Source organism: Perognathus longimembris, chromosome 11 (assembly GCF_023159225.1).
Source record: "Perognathus longimembris pacificus isolate PPM17 chromosome 11, ASM2315922v1, whole genome shotgun sequence".
Taxonomy (NCBI): Eukaryota; Metazoa; Chordata; class Mammalia; order Rodentia; family Heteromyidae; genus Perognathus; species Perognathus longimembris.
Window position 1 is genome coordinate 29794057 of NC_063171.1, and position 21516 is coordinate 29815572.

Sequence of the window (21516 nt, forward strand, 5' to 3'; positions counted from 1 at the left end):
CTCAGCAAACAAGAGAACAAGGCCTGGAACAAAGAACAATCAATGTCTAAGACAAAGGAGTCCCCAGGTTGGGGGTGGGGAGTCAGGACCTAAAGGAAATCCTACATGGCTGGAGTTGACAGGCTGTCCGGCAGCATCACTCATCCTGGATCAAGCCAGATAAGTCTCCCAGGGTGCTGCTGTCCCTTGCTTGAATATGGCAACCTCAAACTGAACTGTGTACCACAACCTCTATGGGCAGGTTTGAGCTCAGGCAAGGAGGTGGCTAGAGTATTTGGAGCATGCTAGGGCTGGTTTTCTAGGCCATGGTGTCTAGAGTTAGTTCCCCAGTGCTGGAGGATCCCTTTTATTCTCAGGCAGGCAGTTCGGGACATATTTCTTCTCAGGTGTTGAATTCTAGCTGCCTCCTATGATTTATGGAAGCAGGTGAGACGTCAAAATCATTCACAGATACAGCTCTTAATTAAAGATTGAAAAAGCAAGGCTCATCTGTCATTCTGCAATGTACAGATAGTTCAAAACACTACGGTGCATGTGGTAAACATAACATAATTTACACACTGAAGTTGTTTAAAGTCCTCCATTCAAAGCATAGTAAAAGAGCAGCTCTGTGTGTGTATGTGTATGAGTGTGTGTGTGTGTGAGAGAGAGAGTGAGAGAGAGAGAGAGAGCAGACTGCAAACCTCTGTGCATGTATTCTACCACTGAGCTACATCCCTAGCTCCTACATTTAGATTTAAATTCCTACCATGTCCCTACTAAGTGGCACCAGGAAAATGACATGACCCTTCTCATCTTCAGTTCTAATAAATAAGGTAATAGTGTGTAGCACATAGTAGGCATTTAATACTTGGACAACAAATTGATTTATATTTCACATCTAGGAGAGTTGTTGGCATTAAGTGAGATTCTTGAGGCAAAGTGTTTACTACAGTATGGGTGCTCAAAAAGTGGTATCCATTATGTTATCAATAGCATCATCATCACTGGTATAAAGGAGAGTACAATTAGATGAAGGGAATGTGAATGAAGCAGAATGAAATGATAGATATCCAAGCTTACTAATGTATCCATAAATATTCCCCAATGGAGAGCCTGTTGGGGGATTGTCCCTTTTCTGTAAGAACAGTAATTGTCAGAAGAGCAAAGAAAACCCTAAGCAAAGGAGAATATATACAATTTGTTCTTCCTATCCTCCAGGAGAAAGACATCCACTCCGGCTTGATAGGACCTCTTTTGGTCTGCCGAAAAGGAATACTTCATAAGAACAGCAACATGGCCATGGACATGAGAGAATTTGTTTTACTTTTTATGGTCTTTGATGAGAAGAAGAGCTGGTATTATGAAAAGTCCAAAAGGTCTTGGAAACTCGAATCTTCAGAAGTAAAAAACTCCCATGAGTTTTATGGTATTTCCTCTGACTTTGATCTAATCTCTCAAACAACACTGGGTCCCAGTGATTCCTGCCCTTAGGTTTTTCACAAGATTAAACATTAGATGCTTCTGAGGAGTCAGTAACTTCAACCGCACTTGAATTCTTAGCATCTCAGAGGGCTAAGGAGGACAAAGACAAGGAAGCACAGGCTGCTGCCAGACAACCCCAAACAAACCAGCAAAGCAAATAGGCCAGTTCACTTAGGTGGTAACATACATTGAAAGGGATTCGGCTAGTCTACACTTTAAGAAGCTAATGACTCTGTTTCTTGATATCTAATGGAGCACATCATTCTGTAGAAGAAAGGGTCAGTCATGTATCTTTTTCAAATAAGAGTGATTATAGGACAGAAAAGAAGATAGGCAGTCACATAGTAGAGAAGAGTGGCAAGAGAGCAATTAGATGGTCACACTGGGAAAAATGTTCCCATTTGGAAATCCATTCAGGCATTTGATCTGTAAATTGGCAACTAGATAACAAATGGTCTGAGGGCAAAAGGAACAATAGGTGGAAATTAGAAAAAAGTTAAGACTGTTAAGCCCTGTTTCCAGAGTTTGGGGACGGCAGATGGCTGTTCTGAGCACTCAGGTAATGGAGAAGGAGAAAGAGGCTAGTAGCTAAGGAAATAAAGAAACAAAAGACATTATACATAATAGTCTAATCAGTGACACCCTCCAGCAGCCGTCAAGGCAAGGTAGGTATATTTTCCCTCTTCTACAATTTGCATGCTTGTGCTATACTTATTTTGTTCTTTTCTTTACCTATGAGTGAAAACATAGGCTTTAAACCCCCCACCTGCTAAGAATGGATTCTGTTTATCACAAAAGGTTAAAACATTTTAAAAATACAAATACTAAAAGGGTTCTATTAAGCCAAATTGATTGAGAAACAGCCATCCAAGAGACTGTAAGCATAGCTCTCTTCTCTCCTCTCTTCTCCTCTCCCATCTCTCCTTCCCTTACTTTTTCCTCTCCTTCCTCCATCCTCCCTCCCTCCCTTCCTCCCTTCCTTCCTTCTTTCCTTCCTTCCTCCTCTCCCTTCTCCTCTCTCCTTTCCTTTCTCCTCCCCTCTCCTCTCTGCTTCTCCCATCCCCTCTTTCTTCTCCTCTTCTACCATATCTACTCCTTTAATTTGCTGAGGGCCCTCCAGGCCCAGCTTCCTGATGTCTTCAAAAAATCAAATATCTCCAATATGGCTTCAGTCCTAAATGTGCTGCAGTCTAAAATCCCTGTGACTTGGTAATTCATGGAGTAAGTACTTATCAGGGTGTGTGATACACAGACCTTCTGAGTTCCCAGCCCCTACTATGATGACTCACCTTTGCAGGATGTCCTTAGTAAAGAAGTGAAATAGCAAATAAATATGTGATTCTTATCATTCATCTCAATTTCCCATATGTTTACTGAGCACCTATTATGTTGACAGTCTTCACTTCAATATCCTGAGGTAACAGGTTAACAATGCTGATCTAATTAGAACCCTTCATTCTGCTGAGATCTGTTTCTTAAGCAGAAACTGAGAAACTCATGCGCGATGTAATTTTAAGGGTGCTAAAATGAGTTTACCTCCTCCCCTTTAAAAAAATTCCCTTGCCTGACTCTGATTCTTTAAATTCCACAGATATTAAAGAAGAAAAAAATCCTTTCTGTTCCAGTTACATGTGCTAAGCTGTAAGATTAAAATTATTTTTAGGTGTGAAGTTTACAAAATGCTTTCACACACACACACACACACACACACACACACACACACGTTATTGCATTGGGAGCCACAGGCACGAGGATCATGAGGTCAGGGTCATACTACCAACAAAAATATATTACACTAAGGAGAGAATGGATGCAGCCCCAAACTCCTAGACATCTAAGCTAAAAGGGAGGCAGAAGTGCAATCATACCAAGGAAGAAAATAAACATGAATTCCTACAGCTGGTAAGAACAAGATAAAATCTACCTTCTAATTTGACCTGAAACTATCTCTGGATTTAGGTCTTAGGGTGAGAGCAAGCATATGGTCCTTTACTTATTATCACACCTGGAGTTTGTATTATCTACCCTTCTTAGTCTTCATCTTTGTGTGGTAAAAGAAAATGTACTCTATTAATGTGAAGGATAATGGGAAAATCACTGGACAGGAGAAGTACAAATTTTGGGGAAAGCAGAGCGAAGGAGAACTCACCACACTTTTATAGACCTTTGCAGAGTGACATGAGAAGGTGTGGGGAGGTTCTGTTTCAACCTCTCACTGGTTTTAGGGTGTGTAGGAAACCCTTTCTATGCCTGGGTGGGCCTGGGAATGTCAAGTGATGGGAAAGATGGGTGGTGAGTCAGTGCCCTATATTTCCTTACCTGCCTTTTCCTGGCGTGGACAGGTTTTTAACTGACTGCAACTCTTTCCTTGCAGCCATTAATGGGAGGATCTTCAACTTGCCTGGCCTGAGAATGTACGAGCAAGAGTGGGTGAGACTATACTTGCTGAACATGGGCGGCTCCCAAGACATTCATGTGGTTCACTTTCATGGCCAAACCTTGCTGGAAAATGGCACTCAACAGCATCAGTTAGGGGTCTGGCCCCTTCTGCCTGGTAAAGATGTGGTCAATGGAAGAGTTCCCTGCTAAAAATAGCAGGATAGGGCATCTCACTTTTTATTCTCTCCTTGTGCTTCAAGGGTTCTGGAACATCGAAACTGGGCAAAGCCACATACCAAAGTCCAAAGTTGTATGTACTTTCTCAAAAAAGTCAGTGAATGTGAACTGTGTGTGGCACCACACAAGTTGAATATGTGGTTCAGCTGTGTGTCCTATGATTTCTCCCAAACCACTACAGGTCAAACAGATCAGGTCTCCAGCAGATGAGGGAATTCATCACAGAAGACTCATGCAGCAGCATTTTTCTTTTTCTTTTGGAAGGGGGACTCAAAACTTAACTAGTTTTTGTGGATTCCTAGGTTTGACTCCTGGCTCTGTTACCCTGTTTTTGGGTCAGTGACTCCAGGAATCATAATCTTAATTGATTCATGAAGCTATTTGGAGACAAGTTTTCTTTTTAATGATTAGAAAAAGTAAAGAATAATGATAAAGTTTTAATTTGGAAAAAAAACCTTCAATCATCAGAAAGGATGTTGATGCCCTTAGTGAGTTGTTTGTAGGTGAATCTGCTTGTATAATAGGTGTAGCAGTAGGACTGTGAGTACAAGATGTCACTCAAGATTTAGGAAGCTGGTTAAAATATGAATGGTAGAAGCAGAGATTTTGCTCTTAGAGACTTTGAAGAGGTAGATCTTAGTCAAAATTCCCAGTATTCTGCTTTTTTGTGCCAGTCCTGGAGCTTGAACTGAGGGCCTAGACATGTCTCTGAGCTTTTGTGCTCACGATTATCACTCTACCACTTTGAGCCACAGCTTCATTTCTGGATCTTGGTAGTTCATTGGAGATAAGAGTGTCACAGCTTTGCCTACCAGGGCTGGCTTTGAACTGTGATCCTCAGATCTCAGCCTCCTGAGTAGCTAGGATTACAGGGTGAGCCACAAAGGCCTAGCTGGATTCTGCATTTTTAACAAGTAGCTATCCTTGCACACATGCCAAGGACCTAGTAAAAGGCAGTTCCTTGACAGGACTCCAGGTGGGCACATTAGTTCAAATGGGCCTTGATTGGCAAGTGGAGGTGAAAAGGGAGAGCCTGTCGGATTTTTATATACCAATGACTCCCTAATAAATCTAAAAAGCCTGCTCTGTCAAGATCAGAGACAAAAAGGACCAGGTTTAATTCTTCTTGTCTTCCCCCACATATCAGCAGATGAGGCATTCTTCACAGAAGCCAGCAAGATTAACTGACTGAGAAAGCTAAAAGCTAAGATTGACTGCCTCATCCAAACCCTCAAAGTGAATTTTTTTTTTTTTTTGGAGAGAGAAAAACTACAGATCTTGTTCAGTGCATTTGATGATAAGGACCATTGGCTATTAATTTTCACTCACAATCTGGGATATAGTCTCAAATTGTACTCAACAGAATTTAAGTATGGCTAACTGGTAAAGGGTAATATTAAGTACCAAAAGAAATGATCAAAAATTTTACAAATCACTTTTTTCTATAATTTTCTGAAACAATTTATGTAAATGTATATGCAAATATCTAATCTATCAAGAAAATTTGAAACTAAAAGGAGATTTTATTTTGATTTTTTTTGTATAATAAAGCAAGATGGAGAAAGAGACATACAATGTATTCAATGTCAGATGATGAGTAGTTCAAAGTCACTGATACTTAGAACTGTGAGTTTTATTGTGTCTGCGTTAGCTTGTAACATTACATTTAAGTGACATTTGGCATATTTTTTAAAAATTATGAAGTGGTTTGTTTTTAGTAATTTGTGCTTTTTTTCAATTTTTTATTATCAAACTGATGTACAGAGAGGTTACAGTTTCATACGTTAGGCATTGGATACATTTCTTGTACTGCTTATTACCTTGTCTCTCATTCCCCCCTCCCCTCTCCCCCTTTCCGTTCCCCCCATGAGTTGTTCAGTTCATTGACACCAAACAGTTTTGCAAGTATTGCTTTTGTAGTTGTTTGTATTTTTTACCCTATATACCACTGTTTATCAGTATACATGGTTTCCAGTGTACTCAGATAAGATACAGAGATAGTGTAGGTACAACCACAGGAAGGGGATACAAGAGGATCATCAATAATAGAAGCTACAGTTACACATAGCACGTTGTAATTTGTGCTTTTTTATCTATTATATCTCTAGTCCTGCCCCAAGAGAAACACATACCTGTTCAAGTCTACTATAAAGTCTTTTGTGATTAGGGATTGAAAAATTCTTAAGAGAGCCATTAGCTTTGTATTAACTTGTTAATCTTTGGGTATGTAACTTTGTCCTTACTCTGTACTTTAGGCTCCTTTAAAACTCTTGAAATGAAGGCATCAAAAGCTGGTTGGTGGCTTCTAGACACAGAGGTTGGAGAAAACCAGAGAGCAGGAATGCAAACTCCATTTCTCATCATAGACAAAGGTATCACTCACATGATGGGAATCAGCAGGAGTGCCTGCTGCCTTTAAATTGCAAAACTTCAGCTCTGATAACAGGGTATGACAAAAGCATTTGTAGCCATAGTTAATTTAATTTTGATGCAAAGTCTACTAAAAACATGCCAGTCATCTAGAAAACTTAAACTATATAGTTCAGACCAAAAGCATTCCTCTTCTTTGGAAAACCAGTAGAAAGCATTCTTTATCATGGATTACAATCCAGTGGAATGTGCGTCTAATAAACTCTCCAGGTTCCTACAGTAGAGAAGGAATAGGTAGTTTAGAATCAACATTGAACTTGGCATTTCTGTATACAACACAGATTCCATCTACCCTTCCATCTGTAAAGCCTTCACTATGTATATATGGAATATCACCCACTGTGGTCACATCCAGGTACCCCAATCAAGATATAACTAACCTTCTAACTTCTGCATGCTTGCATAGTCTTCTAAAGAATAGTGCTTAACGTCAAATAGCTTGTTTTACAATTCAAGCAGGTAAAAATCAGTTTTTAAACCAATTTAATTTCAGGATCCCAGTTTATCCTCTGGATTGGCACCATTTTAGTTAAAGCTCCATTCTTACTAATATGCTCACTACCTTTTTTATGATCAGGCATATTTAAGTCACTGTCACACACAGTAGATAGAAATATTTAATTCTTTATCTAACAGAGGTATGAATTCTAGCCATAGAAGTTGGTTCTTTTTTTAATCTCATTTCACATGTATTTTCTAAGCAAAAGTCTTTTTTCCCCCTGTTTGTTTGTTTGTTTTACAGGATGTAAAATGCCACTGGGGCTAAGTACTGGTATGATAGCTGATTCACAGATCAAAGCTTCTGAGTATCTGAGTAAGTAGTTGTATCATAGCCTGTTAATGATATGTATACAACCTGTGAAGCCATTCGTGACAATCCTGTCTATGGGTCAGCTTTCTCTCAGCTTTCCTCTTCCAAAACATAATGGAAAAACTCCCTTGGGGGTGCTCATCTGGTAGTGGAAGTTGACTTGTGGCAGGAGCTGAAAGCCTGCTGTTTGCTTTTATCTCTGTGATTAGCTTATATTTATTGTCCCCAAAGGGTAATTTTCCAGAAAAACAAGGCAGTACACATCACTGATATCTCCAAATATAGCCCAGTCTCTAGCAGAGGTTTGATAAGAAGTCAATAGCTTACTCTTATGACCATGTGCCCATTTTAAAAACTCAGTCCCTTTATCATTTCTGGATTTGCTCACACATATAATGCTCCAGCCAGATTCACGTGTTTTATCACCAGAAGCTATGGTCCCCAATAATATAGCCTTTTGTCTGTGCCACCTATTTACTTAGTTATGAAACTTTATTGATCACCTACTATATGTCAAGTACTCTTTCTGAATTTACTCACTCTACCTCAAATTCCTTCCCAAGGTCAAGAGGCCATGATGGAGAGAATAAGGAGGCTCTTATACAGCTATCCCATATTTTCCTGTTAGGTAGGCATAATCAGCGGCAGTCATATCAACATAAATGAGAAAAGACAAACAAGACCTGTGTGCAGGAAGGGATGGGTGGTGGTTGACAGCCAACCAAACACAGGCCTGAAGCCAGGATTTCATCATCAAAGATTGACTTGGTAGCTAAAGCTCATGTCAACTATCTAGTCACCTATCTACAATACAGGCTCTTTTTCTCTAAGAATTTGGTGTTCTTTCATGTTGTTCTGAGACAAAGTCTCCCTACATAGCCCAGATTGGCCTTCAACTTGCAATCTTCCCACTTCAGCCTCTCAAGTTCTGGGATTACAGGTGTGTACCACAAGGACCTGGTTTCTGCTGGACTGAATTCCCTTGAGAAATTGGGAATCACTTGTTTTTTTAAATAAAGTTCAGAATAGTTTTTCTCTCTTTGAATTTAGGTTATTGGGAGCCCAAATTAGCAAGATTAAACAATGGTGGGTCATATAATGCTTGGAGTATAGAAAAAATTCCAACAGGAATTGCCTCTAAACCTTGGATCCAGGTATGTCTTGTTAACCTAGTATGTTTTATTTACTGCTATTTTGATAAACGCGACAATGACTTAGTAATGCCTTCTTGTTTTTACAATATTATTATAAGAAATAGCAATAGCTAGATGTTTGGCATTATTCTCAGTACTTTATATCTTCCAAAACAACCCTTTCAAGGTGGTTCTAGAAATACTACACAGAGGAAAAACCGAGAGATGTAAAACAACTTTTCAAAGTTATGTACAGCTAGTTAGAGGTTGATCTGGATTTCAAGTTCTGAGACTGTGATCAACTCTGGAGCATATCTAGTCATCTCATAAGTTTGTGGAGACCTTAGGTGTTTCCTCTTTAAAGAAATATAATTATACTATGAGTTATGGCAGAATATGACTCACTGAAATAGACAGTTCTGTTTACTGGTCTTGCTATATTGCAGGTGGATCTGCAGAAGGAAGTTGTAATCACGGGGATACAAACTCAAGGTGCTAAACACTACCTAAAGTCCTGCTATACCACAGAGTTCTCTGTGGCTTATAGTGCTGACCAAACCAACTGGCAGATCTTCAAAGGGAACAGCACGAAGAATGTGATGGTCTGTGTACACATTTCTGTCTGCATCTCAAAGCTCACTCTGGGTTAGAGTGACTGTGTCCTTGTAAAAGTATATTTATGAATGTGAATATGAATGGCTTTTGAAGGGCCTAACAGGGGAAAGTGGTAATATGATGGGCTTGTGCACTATGAAAAAAAACTTCAAAACTCCCTAGAACTTGGGAAAAAGTCACTTTAGCATCAAATCAAGCATCCAGACAAACCAGCAAGTTATGGCAGCACCTATATCTGGACTTACCCAAAAAGTTCATGTCAATTGATTTTACTATACTTTATTTTGTTATTTATTTTAATGTGCCCAAAGAAAAGGTAATGTCCAGAGACAGTGTGCTTCTCAAACTAATTTTGAGGTCACACTTGCAGAATGACAATCCCTGCTTAGTCTCTTATAGGCTCAGCCAGGAGCCCTCTCTCCACTTTGCCTTTCTCTAAAGCAAATCAGTAGAATGCAAGGAGTCTGGCTACCATAACCATGAATAACCTTGAATTTGTCTCCATTTACATTTTTATAAATCATTTACTATTTTTCTACATTATCATTACTATTTGTCAACATTATCATTATCTCTCCTTTCTCAGTGTTGGAGATTAATTATTTTTTGAATTTTTTGTAAAGGTATAGCTGGGCACTGCTGGCTTACGCCTGTAATCCTAGCTACTCAGGAGGCTGAGATCGGAGGATCATGGTTTGAAGCCAGCCTGGGCAGGAAAGTCTGTGAGACTCTTATCTCCAATAAACTATGTAGAAAAGCCTGAAATGGCACTGTGGCTCAAGGAGTAGAGCACTAGCGTTGAGCAAAAGGAGCTCAGGGATAGCATCCAGGCCAAGAGTTCAAATCCAGGACCATCAAAAAAAAGTACCAGGGTTTGAATTTAGGGGCTTGCATTTGCTAGGCAGATGCTCTGACACTTAAGCCATACCTCCAGCCCAAGGATTTTCTAATGATAAATTATTTATAATGTATCTTAAAGCAAACCATGAAAATCTTAGATTATGGTCCTGACTAATCAGTATTGGGAGAGAAAATACAGACAGCCATAAAATCCATAGCTTGAAGATTTTTACATCTATATTAGTGAGAGACATCAGTAAATATTTTGAGTACTGCTTGGTCCTGTTTTTGATATCACAGTTGTACTAGACTCAAATTGATCAGCGTGATATTTTATTCTCTGTTTTGGAAGAGGTTTCTACTGTCTGTGTTCTTTGAATTTTGCTAAAAATCACTAGCAAAACCATTTGGACCTGGAGAATTTTTTAGGGAGAGGGATAGTTTTTAAATTATAACTACTTACAGTGTTACTCAAATTATCTGTTTATATATTGGATGCATTATGATTTTTTGGCACTGCTGGGGATTGAACCAGAGCCTTGATAACACACTAGGCAAGTGATGTATCACCAGGCTATATCCCCAACTCACTTTGTGTGTTTTCAGTTAATCAACACATTTCTTCTTCATGTGTGTGGAGTTTGTAGTATCTATCATCCTTGCTTTCCTGAGGTCTTTAGGGTTTGTAGTGACACCTCTGATATATTTAATTTTCATGTCCTCATTTTTACAGATTTGTTTGTTGATTCATTTTTATCTTTTTTAAGAATCAACTCTTTCATTGCTGTTTGTGTTTTCAATCTTACTGATGTTTGCTCTTATTATTTTAGCTAGTGTTTTCTTTCCTTTCTTTCCTTTCCTGCCTTTTTCTTTCCTTTCCTTTCCTTCCCTCCTTCCCTCTCTCCCACCTCTCTCCCTCCTCCCCCCTCCTTCCTCCCCCCCTTTCCTTTTTTCTTTCTTTTGCCAATCCTGTGGCTTTAGCTCAGGGCCTGGGCACTGCTACCACTCTACCCCTTGAGACACAGCACCATTCCTGGCTTTCTTCTGAGTAGTTTATTGGAGATAAGAGTCTCACAGACTTTTCTGCTCCGGGTGGCTTTGAACTGCGACCCTCAGGTCTCAGCCTTCCCAGTAGCTAGGATTACAGGTGTGAGCCATTGGTGTTTTCTGACAATGGTGACTGCCAGATAGGGTCCCACTTCCAGCCCGCCCCCCTTTCCTTTGGAAATTCAGGGGAATTATTGCTCCCTGATGCCAGAAATTCCCCAGTGGTCACTACTGAAATTGTAAGGGAGCCTTGCTAGAGGGTAGGGGTAGAGAAGCTAAAGCTCTAGGTTCCTATTTTGGAATTTTCTAACACAACCCAAGGAGGGTATGTATGAAGGTACTTCTTTAGTCTCAAGAACCTAAAACTCGAGGTTCCTCCTTCAGTCTTTACTGCTGTGAGGGAGGGAGGGGACACACTTTTTAGTGATGTTTGGCTAGAATAGAACACTTATTGTCTAAACTGTTCTCTGGTACAAAATTGCCCTTCCTTGATTTCTCTAGCTAATGAAAATAGGCTCTTATTTGGGGCCGTATTAAAATGGGTACCCATTGGTGTTTTCAGGTTGCTAGTTTCTTCATCTCTAAAACTTGGATATGTGGCAAAAAGAAAACCTAGGGAACCCAAAGCCATGGCATCCCTAGGGTTCTGAGAACCCTAGCCAATCTACTCTTTTTTTTTTTTTTTTTTTGCAAGTCCTGGGGCTTAAACTCAGGGCCTGAGCACTATCCCCGGCTTCTTTTTGCTCTTTCTGCTACTTGAGCCACACCACCACTTCTGGCCTTTTCTATATATGTGGTGCTGAGGAATCAATCCCAGGGCTTCATGTGTAGGAGGCAAGCGCTCTTGCCACTAGGCCATATTCCCAGCCCCTCCAGTCTACTCTTGTCTCCACCTTTCAGTCTACTTGGTTTTTGTTTTGTTTGTTATGAGCAGCAGGAATAGGCTATAGTGAGTTTACTTCATCTTCCTGGAAGTGAAAGTAACCTCAAATATGTTCTAAGAACAAACTGATTTGATTCAGGCTCCATGAAAGCAATATTTGCAATATTAAACTAGACATGTTAAGATGAAACCACTTTAAATTCTTACATAACTTTGTTTTTCTCTTTTCTTCTAGTATTTTGATGGCAATTCAGATGCTTCTATGATAAAAGAGAATCAATTTGACCCACCTATTGTGGCTAGATACATTAGGATCTCGCCAACAAAGTCCTATAACAGACCTGCCCTGCGATTGGAGCTGCAAGGTTGTGAGGTTAATGGTAAGGAACAAAGATGCATTACCCTCTTACTAACATTCTGAAACTCAAGGTTTGGAAAGTGTGGGAGAATAAATAGAACTCTTAGATCTCTTCAGTGACTTGGGAGTCCCCCCAAATCTCTGCAAAACAGAGACTTTACTCAGGTGAACTTTTAGTGTGATTTAGACTAAGACTGGTTCTACCAACCAGAAGGCAGGCAGCACCTCCATAAACAATGCCTGGATAACTTGCAAGGAAAGCGCTTCATTTAAAATTACCTTCATTTGCATATTTTCAACAAGAACTTCCTAAGAGTCAAGCAAGGCTTTATGCTTCAAAAGTCCTCCAGGTTAGCCAGACTTTAGTGCAATGAAACACCTAGCAAGATTTCCAGCATATCGTTGGTGTTCAGTGAATAATTTGAAATTTGAATCTGCTTTCCAACTTCCTGATAACACAATTGTACTCTATATTTTCTTTTGTACCTTATATAGAAACATATTTCATCCTGTATTTCATGGGATGTAATACAACCTATGATAGAAATAAAATCTAGATACTATTAGTCAAAATAGAATTGTACTTTATATAGTGAGGATGTCTAAGAGTCTTATCAAATTATTTTGCTCTAACTCTTAAAGCAATGCTTTTGAGGATTCCTCATGTCAAAGCACATATATATGTATATATATTTATATACATATATTTATATATATTTACCTGCCTAGCACTTTGAGATAAAAGAATACAAAGAAATTGGCTCAAGATTTGGCTGTTCCAGGCCCTAGCTGGCTGCTCAAAGACTAAGTGGGTAAAGGGATCAGTATGTAGTCACACTGTAACTCTATTGAGGAGTTATAATACTTTGATTAAGGGTAAGAGAAGAAGCTATGACTCACAGTGGAGAAAGTTGCCAACCCCTGAAGTCAATTTCTTATCAAAACAGATAAAGGTACAATAATATACCCTTGGCATTCATGAGTTATATTGATATAGGCATTTTGCTAATATTCAGATAGTAACTATATATAGTACTTCCTATATAAAATGCTATTTTTTGCAAAAAGGAATACCTCTTGAGACAGTTCCATAAACTACACTTTTACTTCCATAAATGGAGTAAATGGTAGCTTTGTTCATTTGTAAGATCAAGCTAATTGAAAATGTGATGTTCAGCTCTGTTAGTTTAAAACACCACTTCCATACAAGAAACATTACTTTTTCTTCACTTTCATCATGCTTACATAATTAACATTAGAAGAATTTTTTCCAGGGTTTGTTTTCCTATCACAGAAAAGGCAAGGTAATCACTTCAAGAAAATTGCCACATGTTTTACAATCAAGAACAAAGGATCACAAAGATGGGCAACTTGTCAGGCTCACTCACTATGTTTCTCACACTAATGGGTCAGGCTTACTGCTTAGGATATTTGGATTATGCCTTGGCAAAATTCCAAAGCATGCATCAGTCAGACATAAGGCAATGATGGGAAAATACAAAATGATGACTACCAAAAATCAATTGTATCTTTTTGTAGTCTGTATGAGGAGAAGAAAAAGAAAATGTTTATACATATCCATATATTGCTTAACAACAGGGCTATGCTCTAAGAAATGTCCTTGGGCAGACATCACAAAATGGCCACACAGGTGATATGGGTCCATTACTCCATGTGATCTCTTGATATAATCAAGAATCACAGTAACTGACATGTGCAGAGTTAGTGCCAGTATAACTTCATATACTGCCCTATAGGAAACTTCTTGTTGAAGTAGTATTGAAGCACATTCTGAACTGATGATCCAAAGTATAGTAAATATAGTAAACTATTAACATTATGGCTTATCATCAGGAATTACTTGTACATAATTGCATGCACTATACTTTTACACACCCAACAGTGATGGAGGTTTATTTACAACTGCATCACCACAAATATGTGTGTTATGTGTTATGTTATAAAATTAAGACAGCTATATCAATAGCAATAGGCATTTGGGGAATCTATTATAATATACTGGGATCACTGTCACATATATGGTCTGCTATTAACTTAAACACCATTAACAGCACATGATCATATATAGATTGATTAGAATTGCTGTCTACCTGGAAGCAAAGACTGAAGGGTCCATGATATTGTGGAAAAGAAAAATGAGTAGCTGAGTTTAAATTCAATTTCCTGTTCTTTTTGCTTGTGTTAGGGAAGTTATTGCAATGCATTTTTGTAAATCTCTCATTGGTAAATGGAGATTATAAAATACATTAAAAATACATTCAGCAGGGGCTGGGGATATGGCCTAGTGGCAAGAGTGCTTGCCTCCTATACATGAGGCCCTGGGTTCAATTCCCCAGCACCATATATACAGAAAATGGCCAGAAGTGGCGCTGTGGCTCAAGTGGCAGAGTGCTAGCCTTGAGCAAAAAGAAGCCAGGGAGAGTGCTCAGGCCCTGAGTCCAAGCCCCAGGACTGGCCAAAAAAAAAAAAAAAAAAAAAAAAATACATTCAGCAGAGCATAGTGGTATGAGCATATAATATCAGCACTCAGAGGTGGAGGAACAATGATAGGCAGTTTGAGACCACCCTGGGCTACATAGCAAGACTTTGTTTCAAAACAAACAAAAATTCACAGCCTGATGACAGATTTGGCACTTGGATTCAACACATGCTTTCTTTTTAGTTGGTAGTAATATTTTTTGTCTCATCTGCAATCCCCAAATTTCATCCAGGGAATATTAATGCTGCATAACTAATGATTGCTTTTCTCTTGACAGGCTGCTCCACACCACTGGGTATGGAAAACGGACAAATAGAAAACAAGCAAATTACAGCTTCTTCATTTAAGAAACCTTGGTGGGGAGATTACTGGCAACCATCTCGTGCTCGACTTAATGCCCAGGGCCGTGTAAATGCCTGGCAAGCTAAGGTGACATAGATTCTCTGGCTCTTTAGGAAAAAAATGGTGGGGGTGGAACCTACCACCACAGGCCACATCAAGGATCTGAGAAATAGGAGTAACATCTCTTTCTGCAGATTAAAACCCTAAATCTTAAAATCTAAATGTCTACTGAATCAATATATTTAGCTCTAGCTTTGCTTTAGAAAGAAGTCATTCATCATCTCCGTAATTCATGGTCTAGACAGAAAGCATAATGTTTGTCTGCAAAGAGCTAGATAGTAAATATGTTAGGCTTGTCAGGCCAAAAAGCCTTTCACAACTACTCAGTTCTGTCACAGAATCAGGAAAGTATGCCTAAAAAATATGTAAATGCATGAGCAGGGTCTTAGTTTGTCATTTCTTTCGTTTTTTGTTTTTTGTTTTTTGGGTTTTTTTGCCAGTCCTGGGCATTGGGCTCAGGGCCTGAGCACTGTCCCTGGCTTCTTTTTGCTCAAGGCTAGCACTGCCACTTGAGCCACAGTGCCACTTCTGGCCATTTTCTATATATGTGGTGCTGGGGAATCAAACCCAGGGCTTCATGTATGGGAAGCAAAAACTCGTGCCACTAGGCCATATTCCCAGCCCCCTGTTATTTCTTCATTAGGCAATATTAGGGACAGGCAAATAACTTAAATTCATAACATATCTCTTTTATTTTTCTCTTCACAATTTAGCCAGCACTTTTTCATTTTCTAAATAGTGCCATTTGAACTTTTTCCCCCCATTTTTAACAACTTTGGACATTCCTTAAGACAGTCGGAGGCATGGACTATAGAACAATGATCTAAGTCAGATACCTTCTAGAGAAATATATTGATCCTGATATTAAATCATGAATATTTAAGATTACTTAAGGATATTTAGTGGGCTAAAGACTTAAAAAGAGACTTCTCTGATGAGGAAATGAGAATGGCCAAGAGACATATGAACAAGTGCTCTACATCACTGGCCATAAAAGAAATGCAAATCAAAACAACATTGAGATTCCATCTCACCCCAGTAAGAATGTCCTATATCAAGAAAACTAACAATAACAAATGTTGGAGGGGATGTGGCCAAAAAGGAACCCTACTTCATTGTTGGTGGGAGTATAAACCTATTCAGTCACTCTGGCAAGCGGTATGGAGATTCCTCAGAAGGCTAAATATAGAGCTCCCCTTATGACCCAGCAGCCCCACTTTGGGGCATCTACCCAAAAGACCACAAACAAGAACACACTAAAGCCATCAGCACAACAATGTTCATTGCAGCACAATTTGTCATAGCTAAAATATGGAACCAACCCAGATGCCCCTCAGTAGACGAATGGATCAGGAAAATGTGGTACATATACACAATGGAATTTTATGCCTCTATCAGAAAGAATGACATTGCCCCATTTGTAAGGAAATGGAAGGAACTGGAAAAAATTATACTAAGTGAAGTGAGCCAGACCCAAAGAAACATGGACTCTATGGTCTCCCTCATAGGGAATAATTAGCACAGGTTTAGGCTAGTCACAGCAGAGGATCACAAGAGCCCAATAACTATGCCCTTATGAAAAAATAAGATGATGCTAAGTGAAATGAACTCCATGTTATGGAAACTAGTGATATATCACTGTTGTAATTACTTTCAACATGCCATGTGAAACCTTAGCTTCTATTGTTGATGATCCTCTTGTATCCCCTTCCTGTGGTTGTACCTACACTTTCTCTGTATCTTATCTGAGTACATTGGAAACTGTGTATACTGGTATTAGAACTAGGAAAGTGAAAGGGAATACCAAAATCGAGAGACACAGGACAAAAAGACAAACGACTACAAAAGCAATACTTGCAAAACTGTTTGGTGTAAACCAACTGAACAACTCATGGGGGGAGAGGGAAAGGGGGAGGGGGAGGGAGGAATGAGGGAGGAGGTAACAAACAGTACAAGAAATGTATCCAATGCCTAACGTATGAAACTGTAACCTCTCTGTACATCACTTTGACAAAAAAAAAAAAGGGATATTTAATTTTAAGGTAACTGTTAGTAGTTGACTTAGTGCTCAGGGACAGTGCTCAGGCCTTGAATTCAAACACCACGAATGCCAACTGGGACAAGCTAGCCCAGAAATGAGCACCTAGAACCCCCAGGATGAGTCCAGTCCTCAAAACAAGGAATCATAGAGAGGAGTAAGAGGAGATGATGTCACATCCTAATTGGAGTCACTTGACATTCACCCTTTCAAAATTATTCAGAGCCAGATCAAGAGAAATAGTTATAAGCTTGCCTATCTAATGTCCAGACCTGTTTTAGCCTTCTAACTGGAAAGGAATGTACATTCTTGCCTTTGTTACCTGCTTTTTGTATTTATAGTAAGTCTTAAACTCAGGACAATTAGCCTCAGCAGTCTCCTGGGTCTCCCGTACATAGTCTCTAAACCAGATATCTATCAGGGCCTCCCATGGGCTCTTAACCACTCCAATTCAGCCACAATGGGTAATATCATGGTCCTTTCAGCTGACTAAATTCCAATTCTCTACTTAATCCCCCTATCTCTCTTAAGGTGTAGATGTTCCAATTCTCTGAAATTCTCTATATAACTCCAGATCCTGTCTTCAAACTAGGCTACTAGAAAGGAAAAGAGAATTGTGGTACACGTAAACTCCACAGAGTGTCTTGGAAACCAAAGTCCTATGTTTCCAACTAATTCTGGCCCATCCTGAAATCACAGAATGCTAGTGTTGCAATCAAATAATTTAATTCAATTAATTTGCTTTAAAAATACTTATATCATGTGAAACTATACACAGATATATGTTGATACATAGATGTAAGTATATATATTTATATATGCATGTACTCATACAAATATAAATGATATTGAGGAAATGATAAAAATTCCACAAAGTGAAAATTCATCTCAGATTACTTCAAAATGCAACATGTCTTCTGACTTTCCTTCTCTAAATACTTATTACCAAGTATGATTGAGCCTTTTTAAAAAACATGTAAAATTTGTTATTAGCACAAATTAATTATACAGAGGAGGTTCATTGTGACTTTCATTAGGCCAGACAGAGTAGTTACCTTGGCTTGTATCATTCCCTATTTGCAGTTTTATTAGGTCTCTCAAATATTACATTTATATGAAATACTAGAAAATAAGCAATTATACTTTTTATATTTCACATTAAGAGTGAAAAGTTGAGTACTTCTAAAAATACATTTCAGAGTATACTATCAGATTCTTTCCCAGTTCATCCTGCAGAAATATCATCACAGTATTTAAACAAACTTGCTTAAGAAAATATTTACAGATAAGAACTAGAACATGGTTCAAGTGGTAGAGCACCAGCCATGAGCAAAAAAGCCCCATGTGAGAGCTTAAGTCCCCATACTGGCAAAAGAAAAGTAAGGAAGGGAGGGGAAAAGGAAGAAAGAAGAAAGATAATTTAGCAATTTAATAGTTTTCTCAAGTAAAATTCATTTATTTATTCATTCAACAATTACTTATTGAGCATCAATTTGTGCCTTTGTTGTGAATGCAATGAAACAAAGTACCTAAGATCCGTCCCTGCAACAGTAAGGGATGCAAAGAAGTAAACAAATAATTATTGTATAAAGTATGAATTATGTCAATAGAAATTTACACATATGTGTGGCAACAGTCAAGAAGAAATAGGGAAGGCATCTAAAAGACAACAAATCCTGAGGGAGGAAACCAAAAATCCTAAATTCTGTGAGTTACATCTTAATCCCTCCCAAAGCAAACATTTTTAACATTTTCCATGTCATTTGCTTTATATCATTTTCATAGGCAAACAACAACAAACAATGGTTACAAATTGATCTACTGAAAATCAAGAAGATAACTGCCATTGTAACACAGGGCTGCAAGTCTCTGTCCTCTGAAATGTATGTGAAGAGCTACAGCATTCACTACAGTGACCAGGGTGTGGAATGGAAACCTTACAGGCAAAAATCCTCCATGGTGGACAAGGTACTGTTGCGATCTTGGCAAAGGGAAAGCAAGTTGAATACTACCGTGATGAGATGATGAGACTACTACTACTACTACTACTACTACTACTACTACTTCTACTACTACTACTACCACCTTTACTACTACTACTTCTACTACTACCTCTGCTTCTACTTCTTCTACTTCTATTACTACTACTACCACTACCTTGTCTTTGACAACTATTCACTGACATGTACCACCTCTTCAAGTCTTCTAATTCAAGTTCTGCTGGAACTTGGCACAGTGTCCATTCACATCACCTCTCTACCTTGATTGAGCCACCTGTGAAATAATGAGAACAAAATACCAGAGTTGCTGTAAGGCTTAACCAGCTCTGATTGAGAAAGATTGTGAAGGCATTAGAAAACCTTCCACTGTGAAATCAGAGCATATTACCATTGCCTTAGATATACTTGTTATTCCTGATTGACCAAATGCCCAAGACCCTAAAACTTTGAATGACATCTTGTTATTAAATATCTTTCTCTGAGTGATGAATGACTCTATCACACTCCCTAATTCCTGGTAGGTGGCTTTAAAATGCTCCCAGAGGTGAAGTAAAAGAGATGTGCCTTGTGTTCCAGAAATGGAAATTGAGCTGAAGTAAGCAGAAGCATCTCAGGAAAAGGGAACTGAGATGAATTTTATCAAATACACAGTACCTTTGTACTTATTTCTCACTATTTAATCCCCATGGTTGAGGGTTGTAGCCTGTCCTATTTCTCCCTATACCAGCTTGTCCAAAGTGTAAGCATTACTGCTATAAACACTGTCTTCTGCTGTATGCATATAAATCTTGATGAACTTGCTAGAGATGAAAAACATAATTTTTAAACCCAACAGGTTAACTGATGCTATAAACCATGAAAAATTAATGCTATTTCTGCCAGATAATTGCTTAAATTTGTCTCAACCAATATTTCCCACTCATAAGTGTTATTTGCTTATCTTCAGATATTTTATGCAATTACAAGTAATTATCATATTGTTGCTACTTAGCTTAACAATCTTGATTTCTCTTGCTTGTGAAGGTTATATATATTTAGTTATCCCAAAATTCTGTGGTAAATATTGTTACCTATGTTTAAAAATGTGATGAAAATAAAGTGCTTAGTTTGTTTCATCTTAAGGTCCCAGGTTATGAAGTTGTTGTTTTAGCAGGCTCATATCTGGTTGACTAAGTGTTACCAACCAAACACTATAAAATTGCCTTTGTTTTCTAATGTGTCAAAAAGATAAATGAGTAAAACTGAATGGTCATATTTTATTTTAGGTTTTAGCAATAACAAATCATTTACTAGTTCCCACTCCATGACACTTATCAGACACTTGTCATATGTTTAAATACAGTTTTAAATATTTACTCCTGTGAGGTAAATTTTTTTTTCATCTTCCATTTGCAACTGAGGAAATGGAGGACCAAGCACCATAATGTATACATCTTCAATGCCACAGAGCTACAAAGGGCCAAGAGCAAAGATGGTTTTGCAGCTGTCCCAATGTACCAGAGCAGATTTGTTTATTCTTCCTTCGTTGAACTTAGATCACTGGTATAATGAAAATCCCCTCAGAGGACTTCCTGGCTTGTGATTTCATAATTAACTGAGGATCAGTCTCTGTGATAGTGTTGTTTGGTGGCTTCACATTAAGCTCAAAGGATGAAAAAGGTTTCTATATACACTATGCCAACACTGAAGATTTTCTCTTTTTTTCCCTCTCAGATTTTTGAAGGTAATAGCAATAGCAAGGGACATGTGAAGAACTTTTTCAAGCCACCGATTATCTCCAGGTTTATCCGCATCATTCCTAAAACATGGAACCAAAGTATTGCACTTCGTATGGAACTCTTTGGCTGTGATATCTACTAGAACTGAGGATTAAAGCAACATAGAAGAGACTCTTTCAGACCTCAAACATTAGAGTAGGCAATGTATTCTGTAGCTATTTTAAATATTAACAATTTCCCACTGTTCCTCTTTTTTCTACTAGAGAATAAAATTGTGCACAAGAAACTTTTTCAATGGAACTCATTGCTGCCATTAAGTGAGATGGGAGCTATTATTGCTGCATTAATTTGCATATATATAGTATGATATTAAGTCCCAACAAGAGAAGGGTTTATCTTTCACAATGATAAAAGTGCTACATAGGGGCTGGGGATATAGCCTAGTGGCAAGAGTGCTTGCCTCCTACACATGAAGCCCTGGGTTCGATTCCCCAGCACCACATATACAGAAAACGGCCAGAAGCAGCGCTGTGGCTCAAGTGGCAGAGTGCTAGCCTTGAGCGGGAAGAAGCCAGGGACAGTGCTCAGGCCCTGAGTCCCAAGGCCCAGGACTGGCCAAAAAAAAAAAAAAAAAGTGCTACATAAAGTAATTTTCATGTAT

At 38.6% G+C, this 21516-nt stretch overlaps 1 protein-coding gene across 1 annotated transcript in view; it reads left to right on the forward strand.

Moving 5' to 3' along the window:
* F5 (coagulation factor V) overlaps positions 1-21267 on the forward strand; it is a 68330-nt gene extending 47063 nt beyond the window's left edge. Inside the window, exons 16-25 of the mRNA XM_048357781.1 lie at positions 1201-1408; positions 3839-4018; positions 6336-6452; positions 7253-7324; positions 8372-8475; positions 8901-9056; positions 12075-12219; positions 14975-15126; positions 18923-19105; positions 20851-21267. Of these exons, the coding sequence (XP_048213738.1) occupies positions 1201-1408; positions 3839-4018; positions 6336-6452; positions 7253-7324; positions 8372-8475; positions 8901-9056; positions 12075-12219; positions 14975-15126; positions 18923-19105; positions 20851-20997 (1464 nt within the window). The 3' untranslated portion in view covers positions 20998-21267. The remainder of the gene's footprint in view (positions 1-1200; positions 1409-3838; positions 4019-6335; positions 6453-7252; positions 7325-8371; positions 8476-8900; positions 9057-12074; positions 12220-14974; positions 15127-18922; positions 19106-20850) is intronic.
* The last annotated feature ends 249 nt before the right edge of the window (positions 21268-21516 follow it).